The sequence below is a fragment of the Desmodus rotundus genome, chromosome 2 (genome assembly GCF_022682495.2).
Source record: "Desmodus rotundus isolate HL8 chromosome 2, HLdesRot8A.1, whole genome shotgun sequence".
Taxonomy (NCBI): domain Eukaryota; kingdom Metazoa; phylum Chordata; class Mammalia; order Chiroptera; family Phyllostomidae; genus Desmodus; species Desmodus rotundus.
In genome coordinates this window covers 188,587,124-188,607,391 of record NC_071388.1, presented here as the reverse complement: position 1 = coordinate 188,607,391, position 20,268 = coordinate 188,587,124, and the positions used below count along the sequence as shown (strand labels likewise).

General features: G+C 40.3%; 1 protein-coding gene across 1 annotated transcript in view; it reads right to left on the bottom strand.

Annotated features, from left to right (window-relative positions):
* Positions 1-402: 402 nt before the first annotated feature.
* Positions 403-20,268, bottom strand: part of CPS1 (carbamoyl-phosphate synthase 1) — a 113,885-nt gene continuing 94,019 nt past the window's right edge. The window contains exons 30-38 of the mRNA XM_024563735.4: positions 19,404-19,511; positions 18,377-18,466; positions 16,883-17,053; positions 14,606-14,680; positions 11,809-11,907; positions 3,751-3,810; positions 2,935-3,047; positions 1,444-1,573; positions 403-682 (exon numbers count right to left, since the gene is read on the bottom strand). Of these exons, the coding sequence (XP_024419503.2) occupies positions 584-682; positions 1,444-1,573; positions 2,935-3,047; positions 3,751-3,810; positions 11,809-11,907; positions 14,606-14,680; positions 16,883-17,053; positions 18,377-18,466; positions 19,404-19,511 (945 nt within the window). The 3' untranslated portion in view covers positions 403-583. The remainder of the gene's footprint in view (positions 683-1,443; positions 1,574-2,934; positions 3,048-3,750; positions 3,811-11,808; positions 11,908-14,605; positions 14,681-16,882; positions 17,054-18,376; positions 18,467-19,403; positions 19,512-20,268) is intronic.

Below are 20,268 nucleotides of genomic sequence, written 5' to 3'. Positions count from 1 at the left end.
GTCACACTTCTCAAATTCAGTACTGTGGGAAGAAATGATATTCCTGGGTGAGCCAGATAGAATGATTATTAAAAAGGAGCAATAAACAAACACCCTGATGAAGGGCTTCATAAATTAAATCCAAACTTCACTTTAACAAATCGTGAGAGTATTCTGCCTGGTTAAAGTGTCCTGAGTATGGCAGATGCTATTTGAAAACAATGACAATGGCGTCTGTGAAGTATCTATAGAAAGAGTTCAGAAGACAGAGCAGTGACTTTTTCTACCTTGATTACCAGGAATCAGCACCATACAATGGTAGCTGCAGGTAAGCATGTAGGGAAGCTTAGCCCACCAAAAAACAAGGCACTAGTGAAGAGACGCATTCCCATGACGAACAAGTTACTTAGGAAGGACGCTGAATAAGGTTTTTGAAAAGTGACCGACAATTTAATGGTGAAAGAGAAGAACATTAAGGCATAACTGAGTAAACTGGAATAAAGTTTGGTATCAATATTCATCTTTGGGAAAGGAAGTTGGGAATCAGTTCCTCGGGGTAATACGTGGCTTGGGGTGGTGTAGGAATGGCGCTGGGTCCAGGACTTTACGCTGCTTTCCCAGCACTGGACTGCCTGTAGTGGAAAAGACTCTTGGAGTCCACAGTACGCGATTTCCGCACAGCTTCAGCAAAAAGTTTGGTCACCTGAAAATGTAAGAGTAGGAATCTTAGCGACCCAGGTGATATGAGAGTGAGTGTTTAATGCAACAGGAGTGAAGAGTCACAGTTTCTGTTCCCAATATTCAAAGGAGCATGGGATAAAAGGGACAAAACCTCTGATTTCATGGGGCCTTTCTGCTGTGTCTCAGCCCTCACCGTGAATAAGTTTATCCCACACCCCCTACTCCCCACCCTCTGAATAGGGATTAAAACTGACTTGGGGAAAATATACAATAGGCAGAAAGTTAATGAGTCTTGAAGAACAATTCTTCCTCCCCACCTCGTGATAAAGAACTTGGTGAGTCATGTCCAAGTGGAGCTGAACATGCCTCATGCGATCACTTCCTGTGAACTGAGCAAGTGCTTGCACTGCCTCTGAATCTTCCATTATCACTAACCTGTTGCTTTCAGGTGGTGATTTTCAGTTAGAAACAGTGGAATAAAAGTTTGTATCTTTATCCCATGCCACACCACACTTTTTATTTAAAGGATAATTGTATGAGTAATGAGAGAGCCATGGCGAGCGTGCCTTTTGATTATCTCAATTGCTTGATCACCAACTGTCTCAGTTAGGCCCTGACCTACCACAATAGCATCATTATTTTAGATTCTCCTTAGACATCCTTCTCCATTCTGCTTGCTACAAAACCAGAAGGGGAGAGATGGGCATAGGTCGGTGAACACTCTTAAGGGCGGCACACAAGTGAAAATCCTCATGCGGCCTGTATTTGAGAAAAAGAACATACCTGGAAATTAGTGAGGAGAGCGATTCCGCTGTCGACAGCTGTCCTCCGAATCACGTAATTGTCATGGACATACTTCGTGTTGTTGTTCGGAAGGTTAATCACCAGGTCAATGCTGCCGTCTCTAATCAGTCTGGAGGAGTAAACAAAACAAACAGAAGCTTGCAGGTAACCATGCCTATTGTATAATTAGTTTCTAAAATACTGACGTAAATTACTCTTAGCCATTTGAGTCCACGGCTTACCTAACTGTCATTTGTTCTTCTCTAAGTAAATGTTCCAATTACACTATTAGGGGGTGAAAATTTTTGATTATGTTCTTGTAGGAATTCTGGTGAAAGTCTAACTAATTAAATGGAAAGGTTTGTTTTCTCTTGAAAATGCCATCTATCAATAGTAAAAATTGGTAATTGGACAGATATTTACTTATTTTATAAGGAGGTGATTCCTCTGGCATGAAGTCCTGCCCAGCCCCTATTTCTACTCCCAGATTAACTCTACCTCACTGCCTGCCTGCCGGCCAGAGCGTCGCAGATGACGGAAGGAAAATGCAGGTCACCTGATTCTGAGTTAAACCATTTCACATTCTGTTGCTGGGCTGCTACACACACAGGAGACATTTAAATGTCAAAAGCATGAAGTAATGCTAATTATTGTTTTACAAAGCTTTAAGCAAGGGCTTATAACGTCACAGAAAGTCTACTAAGGCCTGAAAAATTTGCCCTTCTTTTATTAATTTAATCATAATTTATAGGTTACCTTCTTAGGAGCTCTAACAAATAGTATATTGCATAGACCTTGGTATTACTTGGCCGTTCGATGAGCTGTAATATCCTGGAGCAACTGAGAATTATCTACCTATACCATGTACTTCTGTGTTTATATAATGGTGTTCCCGAAGTCCCACAGTGTGCTGAAATACTGTGTCTTACAACTCTAATGCTGACACAGCCCAAGGCATAGTACCCAACCTGAACAAAGAATGGCACATTAGGTAATCCAGTGAACGACGTTATTACACCCCATCACAGCCTCCTGCAGGTAGCAAGTGCTCAATAAATTGACTGATTCATAGATGCATTTCCCCAGTGAAAGAAAGCGGGCCAAACTTGTGCTTGGCATACACATGTATATACTACTTTGATGTCAAATACAAAGTTCTGCATTACAGAACCATGGGTCCTCATGCCCAAGATTCTCATCACCGAGATCACAGTATCTGCCAAGGCAAGCACCCTTACTAGGAACGCTTTTGAAAGATGCTACATATATCCATGCACAGACATGGCACTGTGTGTTCATAGTAATAGCAAAGTTCACGAGAATGAAGCTTCACTATCATCCACAAATTTCTCATTTTAAATTAGTTGACCGAGAGAAGTTTTAGAAGACTGGCAAGAGGGTCAGGCGAAGTATTCAGAAGTACTCATGTCACACTGATTCCAAAGGTAATCTCGTGTTTTGTCATCTCAGACAACTCTGCCCCATTCTTACTTTCTGATGGAAGAGAGGCTGGGATTCTGTCCTTCCTGAGAGGGCCATGCCACGGGGGTGGCGGGGACGTTGTTGGCATTGAGCCAGTCTGACGTGGCTTCCGTGGCAAAGAGCTGCATGTAAAGTGGAAAAGTCAGTCACTGTATCACAGGGAAGGCTTCCAGGAAGCAAAGAAGCCTACTGGGACACACGTGTCATTTAAAAAAGAACATAGAAGAAGCTGGTGAATACGAGAAGCAATACGATGTTGTAAATAGAGATTTGGACTTAGTGTCCGGAGTAATTGGCACTTCAAACATTTTTAAAGTATTTGCAATGATCAAAAATGTAATAACCTCAATTATAACTGCTTCTATAAAGGAGAAAAATAAAAATAAATATGTATGGCTAATTATTCATTCTTATTATGTCAACAAAGCCCACCACCTCGGGCCCCTCCCCCACCTCGCCCCCAAGCCTTGGGAGTTACTAAACCAGGCTTTGTGTGAATGTCTCCATAGCAAAGGGGTCACACCTGTAACTGTAGCAGCTGAAAACTATGACTACACATTGAAACAGAAAAAGGGAAAGGGAAAATATATGGAAATGCATTGGAACTTTGTCACAATTCTGTGTAATAAGCTAATATCTAAGTTTGTGATAACTGTATTAAAACTTAAAACTAGTCTTTCTAACTATTTTATTCCACTGAAAATTTGAAATTATCAAGTTAGGATATATCTTGAACTATTTAATTCCCTATGATTTTTCAGTATGTGGGTGGAGGGAGCCCAATGCTGACTGAAAACAACTTGTAAAAAAAAAAATGTCACATACCTTGAAACCTTCACTGTGTAATTGTTCAGCCACACCAAGGAATTGCGGGCGGAATGATTGCTGAAATTAGAGGAATTTAATAAAATTCACTTTCTAGATACACATGCTTTTCGTTTAGTCATGTGCAATATAGTATTCTCTCACGGCATCATAAAAGGCAGTGCCCTGTGTTGCCAGGTGTTTTATATTTGAAGGTGACAAGTTTTATTCTTTGTCCTCCTGTAATTAGTGTGAGTTCTCACTTATTTTCCAATATAGATAAAATTCCACCCACATTGTCTTAATCCCTGCTCCCTTCCTTTTTACCTCGCCCTCAAAGCCCTTCACTCCGTTTGATCGAGGAAGATCGAGGACGTAGTCTCTGCCCATAGGCGCAAACAGACCCTGTTCTTCAGGGATCCCTTTCCTGGTCAGGTAGTATTTAAAGACTCCTGGGTTAGGAACTCAATGCTAAGCCTGCCTCGCCTGTTGTTTTGCCTGTTCAACCTTGTCTAATTGCTGAATTCAAACTCTGTACCACCCTTCAGGAACTGGGCCCTGTCCTAGGAGCTCCCACCCAGTGCCCCGCAGTAAGTCAATCATTTGGAGCTCACTTTTGCATTTATTCCAGCAGGGGTGTCCAACCTTTTGGAGTCTCGGGGCCACACTGGAAAAAGAAGAGTTGTCTCGGACCACACAGTAAATACATTGGGACACGTAATCACAACAAAAAATCTCATCATGTTTTAAGTAAATTTACAATTTTGTGTTGGGCCGCATTCATAGCCACCCTGGGCTGCAGGTGGCCTGCGGGGCGCAGGTTGGACACCCCTGTGCAAGGCAAAGAGTAAAACAATAGGTTCTGGAGTCACAAGCTGCATTTCAAATCCTAGCTTTACCATTCATAGTTACTTAGAACAGTTCATGTATTTGAGCTTCCATTTCTCCATTTTATAAATGGTAATGAGAATAAGAATGAGCCTATTTCTTGGGGCTCCATGATAAACTGCCACCTGGAACTTATTTAACCTCTGCATGCTCTTTCCCCACCTACTAAACATGAATAATAACAGTATCCACATTTCAGGGTTCTTATAAGTACTCTGAAGGGGACCAAAGTTGGCCCCCCACCAAGCAGTGCCTTTTGGGATACTGATTTTAAGCCAGTTAATAAGAAACAAAAGATTCAGAAAGAACCTTTGACCTTCTCCCCTTCCAGCCTGAGAGATTCAGATGCTAAGGTAAGGCCTGCTTTGGAAAGGGAATCTTAACACATTCTCCCTAACATCAGATAGGAAGGCTCCAGGCAAGGGCCTGCTAGGACTCCACCTCCCACTGGTCTATCCCACCTCCCTCCTGTTGTTACATTGTTTCTGAGTTGCCTAGCAAAAGAACTTGTTTGCCCTGTATGTTAGGGTGTTCTGTAGCTACCTATAAATGGCCTATTTCTCCTTTCTCCATGTTGGCATATAAATCTCAGCTGCCCAATGTGTTTCAGGCCTCATTTTACAAAACCCCCAGCATGTGCATCTGTAATAAACAATGTACATTTTCTCCTGTTACTCTCCCTCTGCAAATTTGACTATTAGCCTAGCTAGAAAAACTCAGAAGGTGAGAGGGGAAAAAGTCATTTTTTTAGCCCCCACAACTCAGTGAATGAATCTAAATGATGAACTATTTGTTAGAAGAATGACTTAGAAAAATTACTTGTCCATTAACAGTTCTCATTATTATTCTTCTTCAAATAATTGGTTTTGATTTTTTCCTCCCAGGGACTAGATTCCTGCCCCTGCACCTTAGTGTTCATGCCTGGGTTCCTCCACGGGCTGTCACACTTCACGCAGACCAGCTTCCTCCTCACACAGATTTTAGAACAAGCTTCCCTCACTCTGCGTCTCTCTGTTCAGACATTTTCTTAGAGTCCATTGCTGTGGCCTTCTAGAGCCCCAGCTGGACCCGTCCCGTTTCCAGGTCCCGCCCTCCCTGGACTCCTGCCCATCGCCCTCAGGGTTCCCCAGTTCTGAACAGACCGCCTTCCTGTGGCCAAAGGCCAGTATTTGCGGGAGAGGAGTGAGTCAAAGACAGAGCTAAGGGGCCTGCCCTAAGGTCAGCCAGTGACCTCAGCTCATTAACATGAGTATATATGAGTAACTGAGCGAAACAGAGTGTGCAAAATCATTCAAAGTTCAAATAAAAATCCATTCTGCTTTAAATGAGAGCATTTTGGCTGTTTTTCCTTGTAAGAAGTTTATACCCAGATGACATAATTTGGCTAATTTAGTAAATGTTTTGTAATCAGTTTAGGAACTACATTAGTTATGGTTGAAAAAAGTCATGGATATGATCTTATTTCACAATTTTAGAAAAACTACAAATTGTGATAACAAATCATATCAAGATCCTTGCCCAATTTTGATAATGGCCAGCCCATAAAACCTCCTAGTATTTACTTTCATAGGCTTTCTGAGGACAGATCTACATCCTAGGAAAAGACCCCAAAGCCTATGTTCAAATATAGAATTCTTTCAGACTCTGGCCCTCTCAGTCCCAGAACAGCAGTTTTATGAGAGGAAACTATTGGCAAATAGAAAAGACAAATGCAACTGGATAAATCTCAGTCAAGGCAGGCTCAGGGCTTACTCATGACAGCCTTCTGGAACACAGATTGTAACCATGCCCAGAAAAGGAGCTTTCCCTTTCTATCTAGGACCAAAACGGAAGAAACGGGCTTAGCTGTAAGAAGCTATGGCTAGACACAAAAAATAAAATAAATAAGTATAAAATTAGAGAGTAGCTTGGCGATGTTAGGGCAATCTAAAGAGATACGTGGCAGTCTCTTAAGTGAAATAATCCAGGAGGTGAAAGACAAATACCATATCATCTCACCCATAAGTGGAACCTGATGAACAAAATAAACAAACAAAATAGCACCAGAGGCATGGAAATAAAGAACAAACTGGCAGTGACCAGAGGAGAGGGTGGGAGGGGGAAACAGGGGAAAGAAGGGGAAGAAACATGTATAGAGGACCCATGGAAAACAGGTTGGGGGTTGACTGTGGGAGTGGGAAGTGGGCGGGGTGGGGAGAGCAATGGGGGAGAAATTGGGACAATTATAACAGAACAACAAAAAAAACCCAGGTTAGAAAAATAGGAGAGTCATTTTTTCAAGTTTGATTCTGCTTGGAAAGCAATAGACTAAATTAGATGGCATTTTAGGTTTTCTGCATATTTTAAGTTCCTTGAAATACGGCAAATAAGAACGAAATACTCTAAATGAAGGTCTAGATTTTGGATCATTGCATTTTGACCTTCTGTTAATCAAAGAACAGACTTCAGTCAGCACTGAAGTACCGTAGAAGGCTCAACATAAAGAGGTCCAACAGGCACTGACTGACTGATTAAGAGACTAACCATGAATTGAACAAACTATTCTCACCCCCTTAAATTGTCCTCTACCAAGAAGTCACTTACAATAGATGGCTGTGTGATGACATAACAGTTGAAACAGTTTTCTAAAATACCATTTCTCAAGTACAGTGATTCTCAAAATGTGATCTCTCGGCAACTGGGCCTCACCTGGAACTTTGTTCCCAACAGGAAAATTTGGGCCCTAGCCCAGACCTATAGAATCAGGACCTCTGAGGTGAATCCCAGTCATCTGCTTTAGCAAACCCTCCTGGCGATTTGGAAACACACTCAAGTCTAGGAAGAGGAGGGAACAGGGAAGAGGAGGACCATCTTTCTCCCCTTTATGATTTGAGGTGCAGATGCACTGACCTTGGCCAAAGACACATGAAAAATGTTGAGGGAGGAGCCCTAGAATGTCATTTTTCTTCTTCAGCATTTTAAAGTAAAATAAGTCAGCAAGTCCTCCCAGACCTGCAGACAGCAGTCAGCCCCTCATTGTGGAGCTGTGTTAGCGCTGCCCCCCAAGTGGAAAAGATAAACATCCTACACGGACAGTATCAGCAGTTCCCCGCCCGGGAACCACTCCGCCTCCCCGTCCAGAGCGGAGGCCTTCCTAGCACATTTTAAACTTCTATCAAACATGTATTGAACACTTGTGACACATAAAACAGCCTCTCTACAGAAAGAAATTACAGCTGTCAGCTTGCATCTGAGCAGCCTCCGATTTAATAGCTGATTGAAAATACCTGGGTAAGAAACCATTTGTAACTAGAGGTGAAAAGTACAAGCCGATTTATTTCCTGGAAAATGTTTATAAGAAAGAAGCCCTTTAAAACTAAAATCTATCTGTCTGTCTATCTATCTATCTATCTATCTATCTATCTATCTATCTATCTATCTCTATATTTCCTCCAATGACCATTTTCGCATTACTCCAGCTTCTGGCTGCAGAACGGAAAAGTCAGGTTAATACAGGGACGTCTGGATTGACAACTCTATGGTTGTTCCTAACGATTCTGTATGGAAGATAAAAGGTTATTCAAGTCCCTGGGAGTTGTCCTTTTCAAATAAACGCTTGCTTTGTGTTTCTGAGCATCGAGGAAGCACAGATGTCAGGACTGCGCTGGCCTCTCCACAAGCGGCCCTGAATAGCCCAATCAGAGGGGAACAAACAGCCAATGCTCTCGATCTACTCTAGAGTAAATCATTTCTTGTTAAACGGTGTTCCAGAAAGCTTCAAATGAGGTAGATTGCCTGCTCATAGCACAAAAAAAAAAAAAAAAAATTAAAGAAAAGAAAAAGAAAGAAAGGAAAAAGCCTGATGGGATGAAAGGGAGCTGGAAACTTGTGGGAGACTCAGAGATGCTTTCCTTCCTCTGCAAGCCTGCACTGTGCTTTGTTTTATATTTGGATCCACACCTATGGAAAGCTTCTGGGTGGAGATACCTTGAGTGTAATAGTTAAGCTGACAAAGATCCTTTGACAAAAATCTAAATCCTAATTTTCCCCCAAAGTCCTAGTTACACCAAGTTGAGGTTACCAACATTTCAAATGTCCTACATAATTTGACTCATAGGACGTATTTAACCTTGGAAGGGCAGACACTGGGGCTCTTTGTGTATAAAGGATTAGAGTGAGGAAGAGAAGTAAAGAGTTAAGATGACGGCAATAAAAGCAATGAGTGCACGCCTGCCACCTCCCAAACACAAAGTATTTATTTACTGAGTGTTTTGAGGTGGCTGATATTCGCTAGTAATAATTACTATGGAAAGTACCCGTTAAACCATCAACAATAAGAAAAATGTTTCCTGGGTCAGAGTCACTTTTATCTCTTCTCTGTAGTTCTCTTTTCCCAATTTTTCTCTTACAACTTACTGTAAAATATTAATAATGAATTGAGGTATCTTCAGTTCAATCCTTCTACTCATAGCAGACAGGTGGGGAGATGAAGAGACAAGAAGCCTTTACCTCGAACAAATGGGACAGATATTGACCATCCTCCCCCATTTATACATGAAGGAATAATAAGCAAATTAACTGCAACCGTGCTGGCTACCAATGCCTCGCTGTAAGTGAAGTCGACACATGCGCTGAAGCAATGATTATCTTAACGTATCAAAATGCATCGTAAAGTTCCCTGGTGGTCTAGTGGTTAGGATTCGGCGCTCTCTCTCAAAATGCATCGTAGACTCTCTTTGTTAGAACTTCATTACATAACTCAACTAAATCCCTTCCTTTGTACTTACTGGCCCTAACCCCCATTTACATATTAGCAGTGCTATCTTAGGTTTAAGTTCTGACTTTATATATTCAAGTGAATCTATATGGATTCTTCTGACCTACTGAAATCACGTTAAATAAAATCATTTTTTAAAAGTACAGTGTATCCTGAGATATGGAACCCTAATAACTTTGTCCACAATTGCCATGAAGTTTGGGTAAAAAGGTGCAATTAGATTTGGGTCCCATTCTAACTAAGAAGATGCTGGTGACTCTGATAGCTAGGAACACTCTAGTTAGTATATTCTGTCATATTGTTCACTTAAATTTATGACTACATATTTTTTAAATCACTATCAGTGCAAGTCCCTCACATGGTCATGGCGAGACAATACATTAACTGTTGGTGCTGGCAGCTTTTCCTGGCCTCCCATGTAAGAAAATGATTCTTGTATATCTCTGAAGACTCTTAGAGTCACGCTGATCAAATGTATCACAGCTGCAAATATTTTATCAAATATAATTTTATTAAACATTTCTTTAAATATTTTCTTTTGTCTTGGTAATTAAAATACCTATATATATTTAAATCCCTACCATTATGCACTCATGCACAGGGGAAAGTTCTTTGCAATAACTCAGGTAGCTGCTATTTCTTTTAAAAAGAGCACACGAAAATGTGGAAGCTCTACAGACAAAACCCCTGGCTTAAGAAGACTCCTTTTTTCTCTACCACCACCCCCCCCCATTTTTTCCTGCAAAGCAAAAATTCTGTTCACAAATACTTCATAGGGATCAAATGAATTTTTGCTTCACATTTCCCTGCAGCACTGAAACCAAACAAGCCCCAATTTTATACATCACTGCCTTTTTAAACTGGTATTTTAAAATGTTAGCACTATATGATTAGTTGTGAAGATGGGGATTAAGGGCATGGTCTCCTCTGAATGCCCCCAGGTCTCACATTAAACTTTAAGCCATAACTGGAAGTTGGGCAAATACCCTCATACTTGCAACTTAATAATACTTAATGCCCATTTATAGTGTAATGAGTCTCTCACATGGTGTGATGTGTCTCTAAACTGCCATTAAGCTTTGCAATTGCAAGTCATCTTGTTAGTCTCTGCTCTAAGGGTTCACCGTCACCCTTTCGGCACCTTTATAAAACACAATCCCAAGTTACTCTTTGCAGAAAGTTCGCCAAAGCACAACCCATCCAGTCTCCAGGGTCTAATTTGCGGATATTAAGACACCCTAATGGGGTGGCATGTATAATAATCACCTACTGGCTTGAGAATACCTGGTACTGTTCTAATTATATTTTAATATTTTTTATGTAACCATGCAGGGTCTGAGCTTATTAAAAGTACGGCAGGGGTGATATATAAGACCATCTATTGTTTTCAAAGATCCAAGAATTACTAATGTCAAAAGAAAGTGAATGACCCTTTGGAAACATCCAGCATTTTTTAGGCAATTTATAAACAGAATAGTTTTTACATTCTTGCAATAATTATTCCAAAAGTACAGTAACTTTCTGGCTACTGTTTTGCACTAAGATTTGTATTTGACTTGGAATAATAAACCAACAATATCCTTTTCATTATATGGAGATATTTACTTACAATTATTGCACCATGCTTACCAAATAATATTTCAAGAACCTCCACAGTGTACTGTGGGATATGCTGACTTTCTTAGGACCATTAAGTCACTGCCTTTTAAGAACTAACCTGAGAAAGTTTTTCAAACAATGCCCATGTCTTCTTGAACTTTTAACCTTTGACATTTAGTAAAAATTGAAATGTGAGTGCATGAATGTAAGAAAGGGAGGAACAAAGGTCAGGATGAGGGTAACAGGACTTTTCAGTTTGGGAGACGTGCTGTGTTTGAGACCTCAGATACAGGTGCCTGGCAGATCGTTGGAAATACAAGCTTGCTGCGGTTTACAATCTAACGGTGATTGTTATAGAAAGCAGAATGGACACTGTAGACATAGATGAGCTGGAAATGGGGAAAGTAAAGAGATAGAGACAGACACGGACCTAGACAGAGAGAAAGAAGAGGTGAGACCCAGCTTTACGGAAAGCCTATGTTCAGGGCTAAGGAGCAAGAACTAAGAGCAAAACATGTGGAAAAGATGTAATCAAAGAATAAAAGAGATTCCTTTATAAGGCGCTCTAAATGTCTCTCAGAACAAACATCCTTCCACCAGAGACTTTTTCTTTCTGTCTTTTTTAGTTATTCACTTATTTGTGCTATCCACTGCAATCGAAAAAGGCAAACATCAGGGAACACATAGAGAAAAAATGGCCATTCTTTGTATAAGGTGCTTTTTTCTTTAGAGGAACTTAAAACAAATCTCCCTCTTCTATACTGTAATTAAGGTCCCTTCCCCCAGCCATTCCCAGAAAGTGACCACAGACATGTACACAACCACATACCACATACCTGGATTCCAATCAGGATGCCTTTCTGGGGTATCTTAAATCCCGTGGAAAGCATTGCCTTCAGGAAGGCTGTATGGATACCTTCACCAAAGCAAGCCACCTGTTTAGAATAGATTTTAAAAATACAAGAAAAGAAAGCAAATAATAGTCAACCACCTTTATTTAAAAAATTAAAAAAACAACTACAAATGGAAAGCACTTTACTCACAGACTCTTGTAGGGTTTATTGAGTTGCCCATGCAGTCTGAATGCGGAGATGAAAAGGCTGGCCAGGGCAGAGGTATCTTATGTTTTTAATTAAGCATAATGAATGAATAAGCAATTCTTTCCCTATCCAACAGCACTCCACGGAACAACATAACTGGATTCTACTGTGAGTTATTTGGATGCAAATCACAGCTTCTGGTTCATAATGTGGTGAGTTACCAAATGTTACTATGACAATGTTTAAATAACAGTGTGTGTTCTGTATGCTACACAACAGTGCATGAGTTCACAGGTCAGTAGCACAAATGCAGAACTGCTGATCAACAGATGCGGAGTCATCTCACGCAGCTGAGGAGAGAGCCTTCTGAGCAATTCAGTAAGTACATGAAAATCTCAAAGGAGTTTGCCTTTTTTTTAAATCATTTTCATGAAATGAACCTAAATACCATGCTACTAGGCCCGAATCCCACAGCCATAAAAAAAAAACAATTTTAAACTAACATATAATGTTATGCTAGTAGAGGCTTCATCTAGGGTAATTGTGCTACAGTATAGCTACAAGTCACATGGCCAGCATAACCGTAGAGCAAGTGGTCCATGAGAGTACGATGGGAGTGGATTCTGCCTCGCACATCATCACCTGGCACAGGTACAGAACTACCATTGTGGTACCTTTCTTCTCTAAGCAAGTGACTCCCTTACTATGAAAGGAAAGTTCTCGTCACTTTGACCTTCAGTTGACCACCTGTATACAGCGTGGGGCAAAAGAAGGTTGACAGTTGCAAGTATACAAAACACAGTTTATTCTTGTATTACTATTTGTTAATTACCGCATTGTTTTCCACATGAGCCACTGTGAACCTACTTTTGCCACACCCTATATACTCCACTGCGAACATTTCCTTTGGTCCAGGTGTGGCCAACTAACTTAATGGGATCCAAGTTCGAATGAAAGAACCCAGGCCATCCCATCATAAGTGCAGACACAACAACGCGTAGGAGGTTTCAGCAGTTTTCTACAGAAAACCATAGAAAGTAGTCAGATGTTCAGGTACAGATTAGGACTAACACGCCCTCCTCACCACTAAGAAGATGAAATGCCCCTCACCTAGATTAGGACCTAAAGGTACATTCAGTCCCACAGTAAGCCATTCAATCACTAAAAAAATCTTTAAAAAAAATTTTATTGTTATTAAAAACATCTTTCAAGCATAACTGACATTTCGCTAAGCTAGAATTACTCTGATTTCAGTTATACAATAGACCTTGTAACAACACACTTAAGTGCCACTTGGAAATAGGACTCTAATACTGGAAGAAGAATGATCTTTTATATTTCTGAGATAGACACAAAAAAGGGGGAGGCAAATTTCTAAGTTTTTCATATTTCCATATTTCAACAACTCCAATAATGTATGTCTGGAGGCAGGATGGACTTAGGAACTGAAAATAGATTTGCCACACTAGAGCAAACAGCATGAAGGAAAACAGATCTCTTCCTGATCTGAACGCTGAACCAGCTGAAAATAGCCCTGTTACTGAGCGACCATGAGATCAAGATTAACCTGAAGAGAGCCTCCTTCAAGCAGCCCAGAAAGGTAGTGGAGGACGCTCACTTTAAAGGCAGGTTTCTCACCTGTTACATTTAAAGAAGCAGCAAAGGAGCTAAGAGAATGCCATGATCAGTGCAAATACAAACAAGATAGCCATTCACTCCTCACGGCCCACCTTCTTGTCTCACCTGGCTTCTCACCACAGACCTTGCTTATACCCAGGCAACCATTTACAACATCCTCTATTTGTTGGAATTAAATGTTTTCCCCTTTCAGGTTTCCCTTAATACCAAAAGGAAACAATGATGCCTCACAGTCTGATGTTGACACCCCTGATGTGCACGGATGAGAATTGAAGGTTGTACCTGGTAAGTCTGTCAAGGGCTAGGTGATTCATAAAATGTCTTGACACTGACGTGTAGGGAACTTTCTAGAATCTGACAGCTCTCTACAAGAAATACATTTCACGTTCTTGAAGAAACCTTCAGCTGCCAGAGTCGCAGCACAAGTGAAGAGGGACATCCAGTGGCCAGTCCCGTTATAGCTTTAGATAATCCCCAAGAGGTTAAAGGTGCTTTGAAAGTGGGTCTGAAATTTTGCACACATTTTCATGTTGCATAAAATTTAGGCCCATGATATTTCTAATGCTGTACATTCATTTTGCATCTCGCTAGTAAAAATCCACTGATCTAATTGGGGGGAGGATTCTATCGCAGAGAGACCCTGAGAGCTTTAAAATAAAAAGAAGGACTCTGAAGATATTTGAAAAATATTCTTAATGGGTAACGTGGACATGAATTAGAAACACAAGTATTATAGTCACATGTTGAACTATAAGTAAGAATTTAGACTCCGGGCCCCAAAAGTAAAAGATTTTTCTTTAGCTCAGAATTAAGCCCTTTCAGACTCATTCTGATAGCAGAAGTTTGTGTCCCCCTTACTACTTGCAAACTTGCTTTACCATAGTCCATAAAACCATAAAACCATATATTTCAAAGTAGATTTAATAAGAGCATTTGTGGATCATTAACTAGTTACCTCTCCAGTGGAAGCCATCTCGCATCGCAGAATGGGGTCAGCATCCCTCAGCCGGGGCCAGGAGAACATTGGAGCCTGTCAAAACAAAACAAAACAAAAAACCGGGTGGAAAAATGTGTGAGAAAGGTATAAAAGGACTAAGAGAGAAAAATACGTTTAGTGAATCTTTCACACGATTCATTTAGGCTATGGTAGACATGTAAAAAATCTCTTTGGTCCAAGCATCTGACTTGAAAAATAGCTTTAAAACTCTGGTCCAAGAATTTCTTGAGCTTTTGGCCAAAAACTTGGGTTAAATAATCACAAATTATTTCTGTAAATAGGGCCCCTGTGACCAGTCGAAGCCAGGGTTTCTAATCTGGCCTACACAGATTCCTACTGGAGTGATTTCAAACGAAGTCTATTGGGCATTGGTCTACCCAAACACAGAGTTCAAACACATTTTTTTTTTCTTGGTTGGCTTTTGAAACATTCCTCTTCTTGTTTTGATCAGTTGAACTTGCAACAGCCACCTTGCCAAAAATTTCTGTCTGTAAGCGTACTTCTGAGATCTTAAACTGTTGTTGACACCTCTTAAAAAGCTTTGAAAAACATTCTGCTTCGAAACACTTTGGCTCAGAACTTTCACAAGAACTGGAACATCAATAGGAGTGCTTCTTTTTCATTTATTTTTATCAGTGCAACTCACTAAGAACCGAATTCTTATTTCTTGCATATATCCATTCATCTAGTCTAGACTATTCCTCCTTTGATTCTGGCACCTAAGTTATCATGGGAATTCTAGCTTGGAGTCATTTCACTGGGTCGCCTTAGTCAAGTTATTAGACATTCCAGCTTCCCCGAACCCTCATCTGCTGAGAGCCACTCACCTCACTAGGGCTACATTAAAACTGACTATACATAGGTAATGTGAAAACAGTAGATTCCTGTACAATAATAACTAGGGAAGAAGTAAACTGGAAGATACAGTGCATTTTGAAAAATGCATATCTATCCAACAATATGGTTTCGTGGGAAATTGTTTTGTGTGTGTGAAAATATGTATTCCTATGTCTATGAATAAAGAACATGAATTTGAAATTTATATACAGAATCTTCAGTGGAAAAATATTTTTCAGGACCTTGTTGGTCTCAAAAAGATTTTCGTATGTATATCCCATTGAAAACTTTAATAATTTATGTTTTGTCACCATCTTCAGGGTTAAAATGCCACCCTCTCCCAACATAAAAAGTGACATTCTATTTCAGTGCACTATAAAATCCAAGGCATCCTAAATTATTAACTTAAGGAAGATTAATCAATATTTTTTATTTATAGCTTCAACTTAAAGCTTCCACTGTAAAAGAAGCCAGAATCTCAGCTGTAACACAATTATGGTTAAGGTCATCAGTACATATAGAAATGGAAAACTTTTAAAGGCATCTAAAATATGTAAGTGTCACATGAATATATCAATCAATATAAATTAATCTCATGTGTGTTTTATCTAAAAAATTCATATATATTTACATAATACCTCACTAATCTCATGCTCGTCCAGTAAAGTAGTTCAGGTCATAAATACTCTGTGCATGGACACACTGGGGCAGCTAGAGAAGTTCAAATGGCTTTATTACAAGTTGTTATTAGAAATATATATGTGTGTGTATATATATATATATATACACACATATACACACCGAGTATTGAAAATTAGTGAACAAACGCTTACATTTTCATGGTCACTCTTCATAAAGATGCCGGCAATTTCGTCACTTTCACAGTATCACTGTGAACAGTAACTGCTGTCTCAACTTTTCAAGTGGAAAAATTGTGCCACTAAAGAAAGTAGGAACTAAGCGACGGTGGCCAAGGCGGTAAGAATTTAACCAGCACCACAGAAAAAAGACTTTTACAAGACTCATACATTCTGGAAGTCTTGGCACATTTCAAAAATGGCTCAATTCAGGCCTTGTGCTAACAATATATGCCCATGATTTCAATTTACCAACCAAACTGGTACCATCGTCTATCAGCTGCATACACGTAGTTATAATTCACTCAGCTAGTCAGTTTTGAAGTTAAACAATTCTAAATGATTTTTTGAAATGCACAGTAGTTCACATAAAGTTGACTGTAGTGCACCTGCATTACATTATTCAAAGAAAACATCATAACTTCCTGGTCCAGCACTTTAGTAAGAAGGTTCATAAAACATCAAGATTCTTTTGGTGAAAAATCATTCTTCTTCCTTGGAACTTACAAAAATGACTAATAGATTTGTTTTCAAATGTTACCTTAATTGCAACATAGTCCGCAGGAATGATGGGATGCTCCAGTGTTGGAAGGGGTTTCTCGTCGAAGTTCTCTCCAATCATCACTTTGGTGGCCACGTCAATGAAGTCTACCCCAAGGGTCTTGGAAACAAAGGGGAAGGACCGAGATGCTCTCAGGTTACACTCAATCACCTGGAGAGAGAACAAAATTCAAAAGAAGAGACAAAAGAAGAGATGGTGAGAGCTAATGACAGCAATATTAATATTTTCCCACCAGCTGGGTTCCAGCTGTTATTGAGTGAGGATCAGCTCTTGTTCTGCCAGCTTCTCCCTTCACTCCCACCGCTTGCGCTTTTGCTAACTAGTTGCCTTTCAGTCACTATCTTTGAAATCTGGCTTTCCCCTTTCCACAATTCCATCGCCTCGTACCACCAAGAGACTGACATTAATGCAGAGCTTAGGAGATCCTGCATCCCTACTGAGAGCCTTCATTGGGTTTTCACTGGCCATCAGATTAAGGTCTAGTCCTCGAAGGCCTTCTAGCCTCCTGTCTCTGTGTCCCTCTGTGTTATCTTGTACCTCCTTCCTGGCCCCAATCTCACTTTTCATTTACCTTGCACTATTTCCCTAGGAAAAGATGATCTTGCTCAACTGAACTAGTCACTATGTCCTAAAATGTGCCACACGTTCTCGTAGATGTTCTCTGTGTAATGTCCTCTCTACCTTCCTTCTAGCCATTCTTTAAGATCCAGCTCAAAATACAGAATCTTCCTTGAAATCTTTTATAAGCTACTTAAAGCCAGACAACCAGACAAACGACACTCAAATACACATAGCTCATGCACATGTGTGTGCGCACATGTGCACATGCAAACTGGCAGATATGCTCTCTCCTATGACGCCAATGCCATCTTATTCATACAGACTTCGAGCAGCTATTACACTCTAACTAATGTTCTGGTTATGTACAAATTCATCTTGTTCTTGGTCCTCTCTAAATGGAAGATCTCTGGGAACTGAGACTGAATTTTGCAAATCTTTGTGACTACCCAATGACTTTGCATAGCAGATGCTGAATCAATATTGGCTAAATGAAAGAGATTAAAATAATTAAGACTAACCTAGTTAACTTAACATTTTTTATTTTTTGGTAAATGGCATAAGTAACAGCTTTCTTTTCTGGGAAAAGAGTGAAGCAAACCTTCAGTGCATTTAATTTACCACTATTATACATGTTCAGATTACTTTATATAGTCACTGTATCCATCTATCCTATAGTATAGATGGCAGACAGTGACTTTTCCAATGGATCAGAGTGCTTTACAAAGCTGTGACTAACATACCAGTGTCACCAAGGGCCTGTGTTACACGCTGGGAAACGTCCCATACCCAGTGACTAAAGCGGCAGGGCCTCAGTTGCTCTATGGTTGTGTTTACAGTTAAGGTCACTAGAGGGACACAAACCAATGACCTAATGCAGCAAGGTGCCCTCTCAAACACCTTGGCATTTCTTACCAGGACATCATTTCCTTTGACAAGAAACTGGACGTTGAATGGGCCAGAGATGGCGAAAGCCTTTGCAATCTTTCGGGTAGCATCCTTCACCTAGATCAAAAGAATAATAATATAGTTCTAACAGTGTTCTTTAGATATAAACCAAAAAAAGTTACAGAATCATAAACTTATACTTCTTTCATTTATCTTCACAGAGAGCTCCATCTCCAAGAACAATAACAAAATAATAGCAGCTACCATTAGGTTCCTATTAACAAAATAATAATATGTGCTAAATATTCACAACAGGATACTAGGCTGAAAATATAATTTTATAGGGTTACTTCTCAGCAAATAAATGCTCCTACCTACAATGATATATTCTGGTTTACTTTGAGGGTTAAATGGAATCCTTTGGGTTTAGTTGCTTCAGGACCAGAAACTGAAGACCAAACTCTGTATCGATCTAATGGGTCACCTGCTGAGAGGTGCAGCCCCGAAATTACGTGGTATTGCGGAGATCAAAGGGATTTTTTCTATCTTTTCCTGTTGCCCAGGTCTCTTCAAGGGTAGATATTATGATCGGAAGGAAACGGTGTCTCCTTGTGGGGAAGATCTGTGTGTCACATACAGGAATTTCTGTGTCCTATAGCCAGAGCCAGAAGCTCTGGGGGCAACTTGGGGACTCTGCTCAGTACTACAGATTCAGAAACTGGGGCTGGAGTCCAGGGATCTGTACTCGAACAAGCTCCCCAGGCGGTTGTGAAGCACACTGAAGTCAGAGAGCCACTGCACTTGTGTACAACCAAACAGGCTCTAAGGGGCAGTGAAGGAAATTGTTATCTTCAAAACACCCAGTTGACCCTCTAGTTTCTCTGCAGAACGGATAAATCTTTCACCTTTTTAAAAATACTCAGCTGACTCAGAGCAAGGAAGTTCTTATAATAATGAAATTCTACCTGGGGCATGTCCAACATTGCTACCTAGCTTTAAAAACTGTTTTTATCTCTGCTTTTTTCCCAGTTGACTTTTATCTATAAATAATGACCTTTTCAATGGCGCCTTGGCTGATGGTCTGTGTGGGCAGCATCAGAGTCGCGTCTCCCGAGTGGACGCCTGCGTCTTCCACGTGTTCAGAGATGGCATGGGAGATAACCTGGCCATAGGAAGATTACAGGAAGTTGTCAGGAACCTGCTTCAGTGAAGCAGCAGCCTCGCCCACCCCTGTGATGATAACAGATGCCTAGAGCATTGACCGGTCTCTTGGCCAAGTCCCCGACGGGAAGAGCAGAAAGAGCAGCACTGTGGAATTGTCAGGCCTTCCCGTGCAGCGACAGTTTGCCTCACGGGGAACCTGAGAGTGGCTGAGGGCTTACCTCCCTCCTCCATTGATCAGAATGGGTATAAATAATAGGAAAAGGGGACAAGTAAAGCAACTCATATTGACATTTAGGAACAGAGAGAAAACAAAAGCATTTGGGAGGCACTGGAGATATCTTTATCTCTTCCTTCCAGGTTAGGTTTAAGACACTGTAAAGGAAAAGAAGATGGGAGAGATGACTACCTAGCTAAGTAAATGTCATAACTTAGGTGAACGAGAGAGACACCTCAGATCTAAAGATCAAGAGATCTTTAAATTGATATTTGAGAGAAGACAGAAGCAAAAGGAAAATACACTTGTTTCTTTTAATAGGTAAGGAAACTAAGGTAACATAAGAATAAATAACTCAAGTATGGATGACTTCTGTGTGGCTGAGAAAGGATTTTGAAATTTTATCTGTCAGATTCTAAAGTTTATGGTCTCAATCACTATGGAGTGTTAACAACACGTGTCTTTAGGAAACGATAAAGCTTAGAGCGGGGAGAATAACTGGGTGACTGTAAAGATGTAAACTACAGAGAAGATCTGCTTA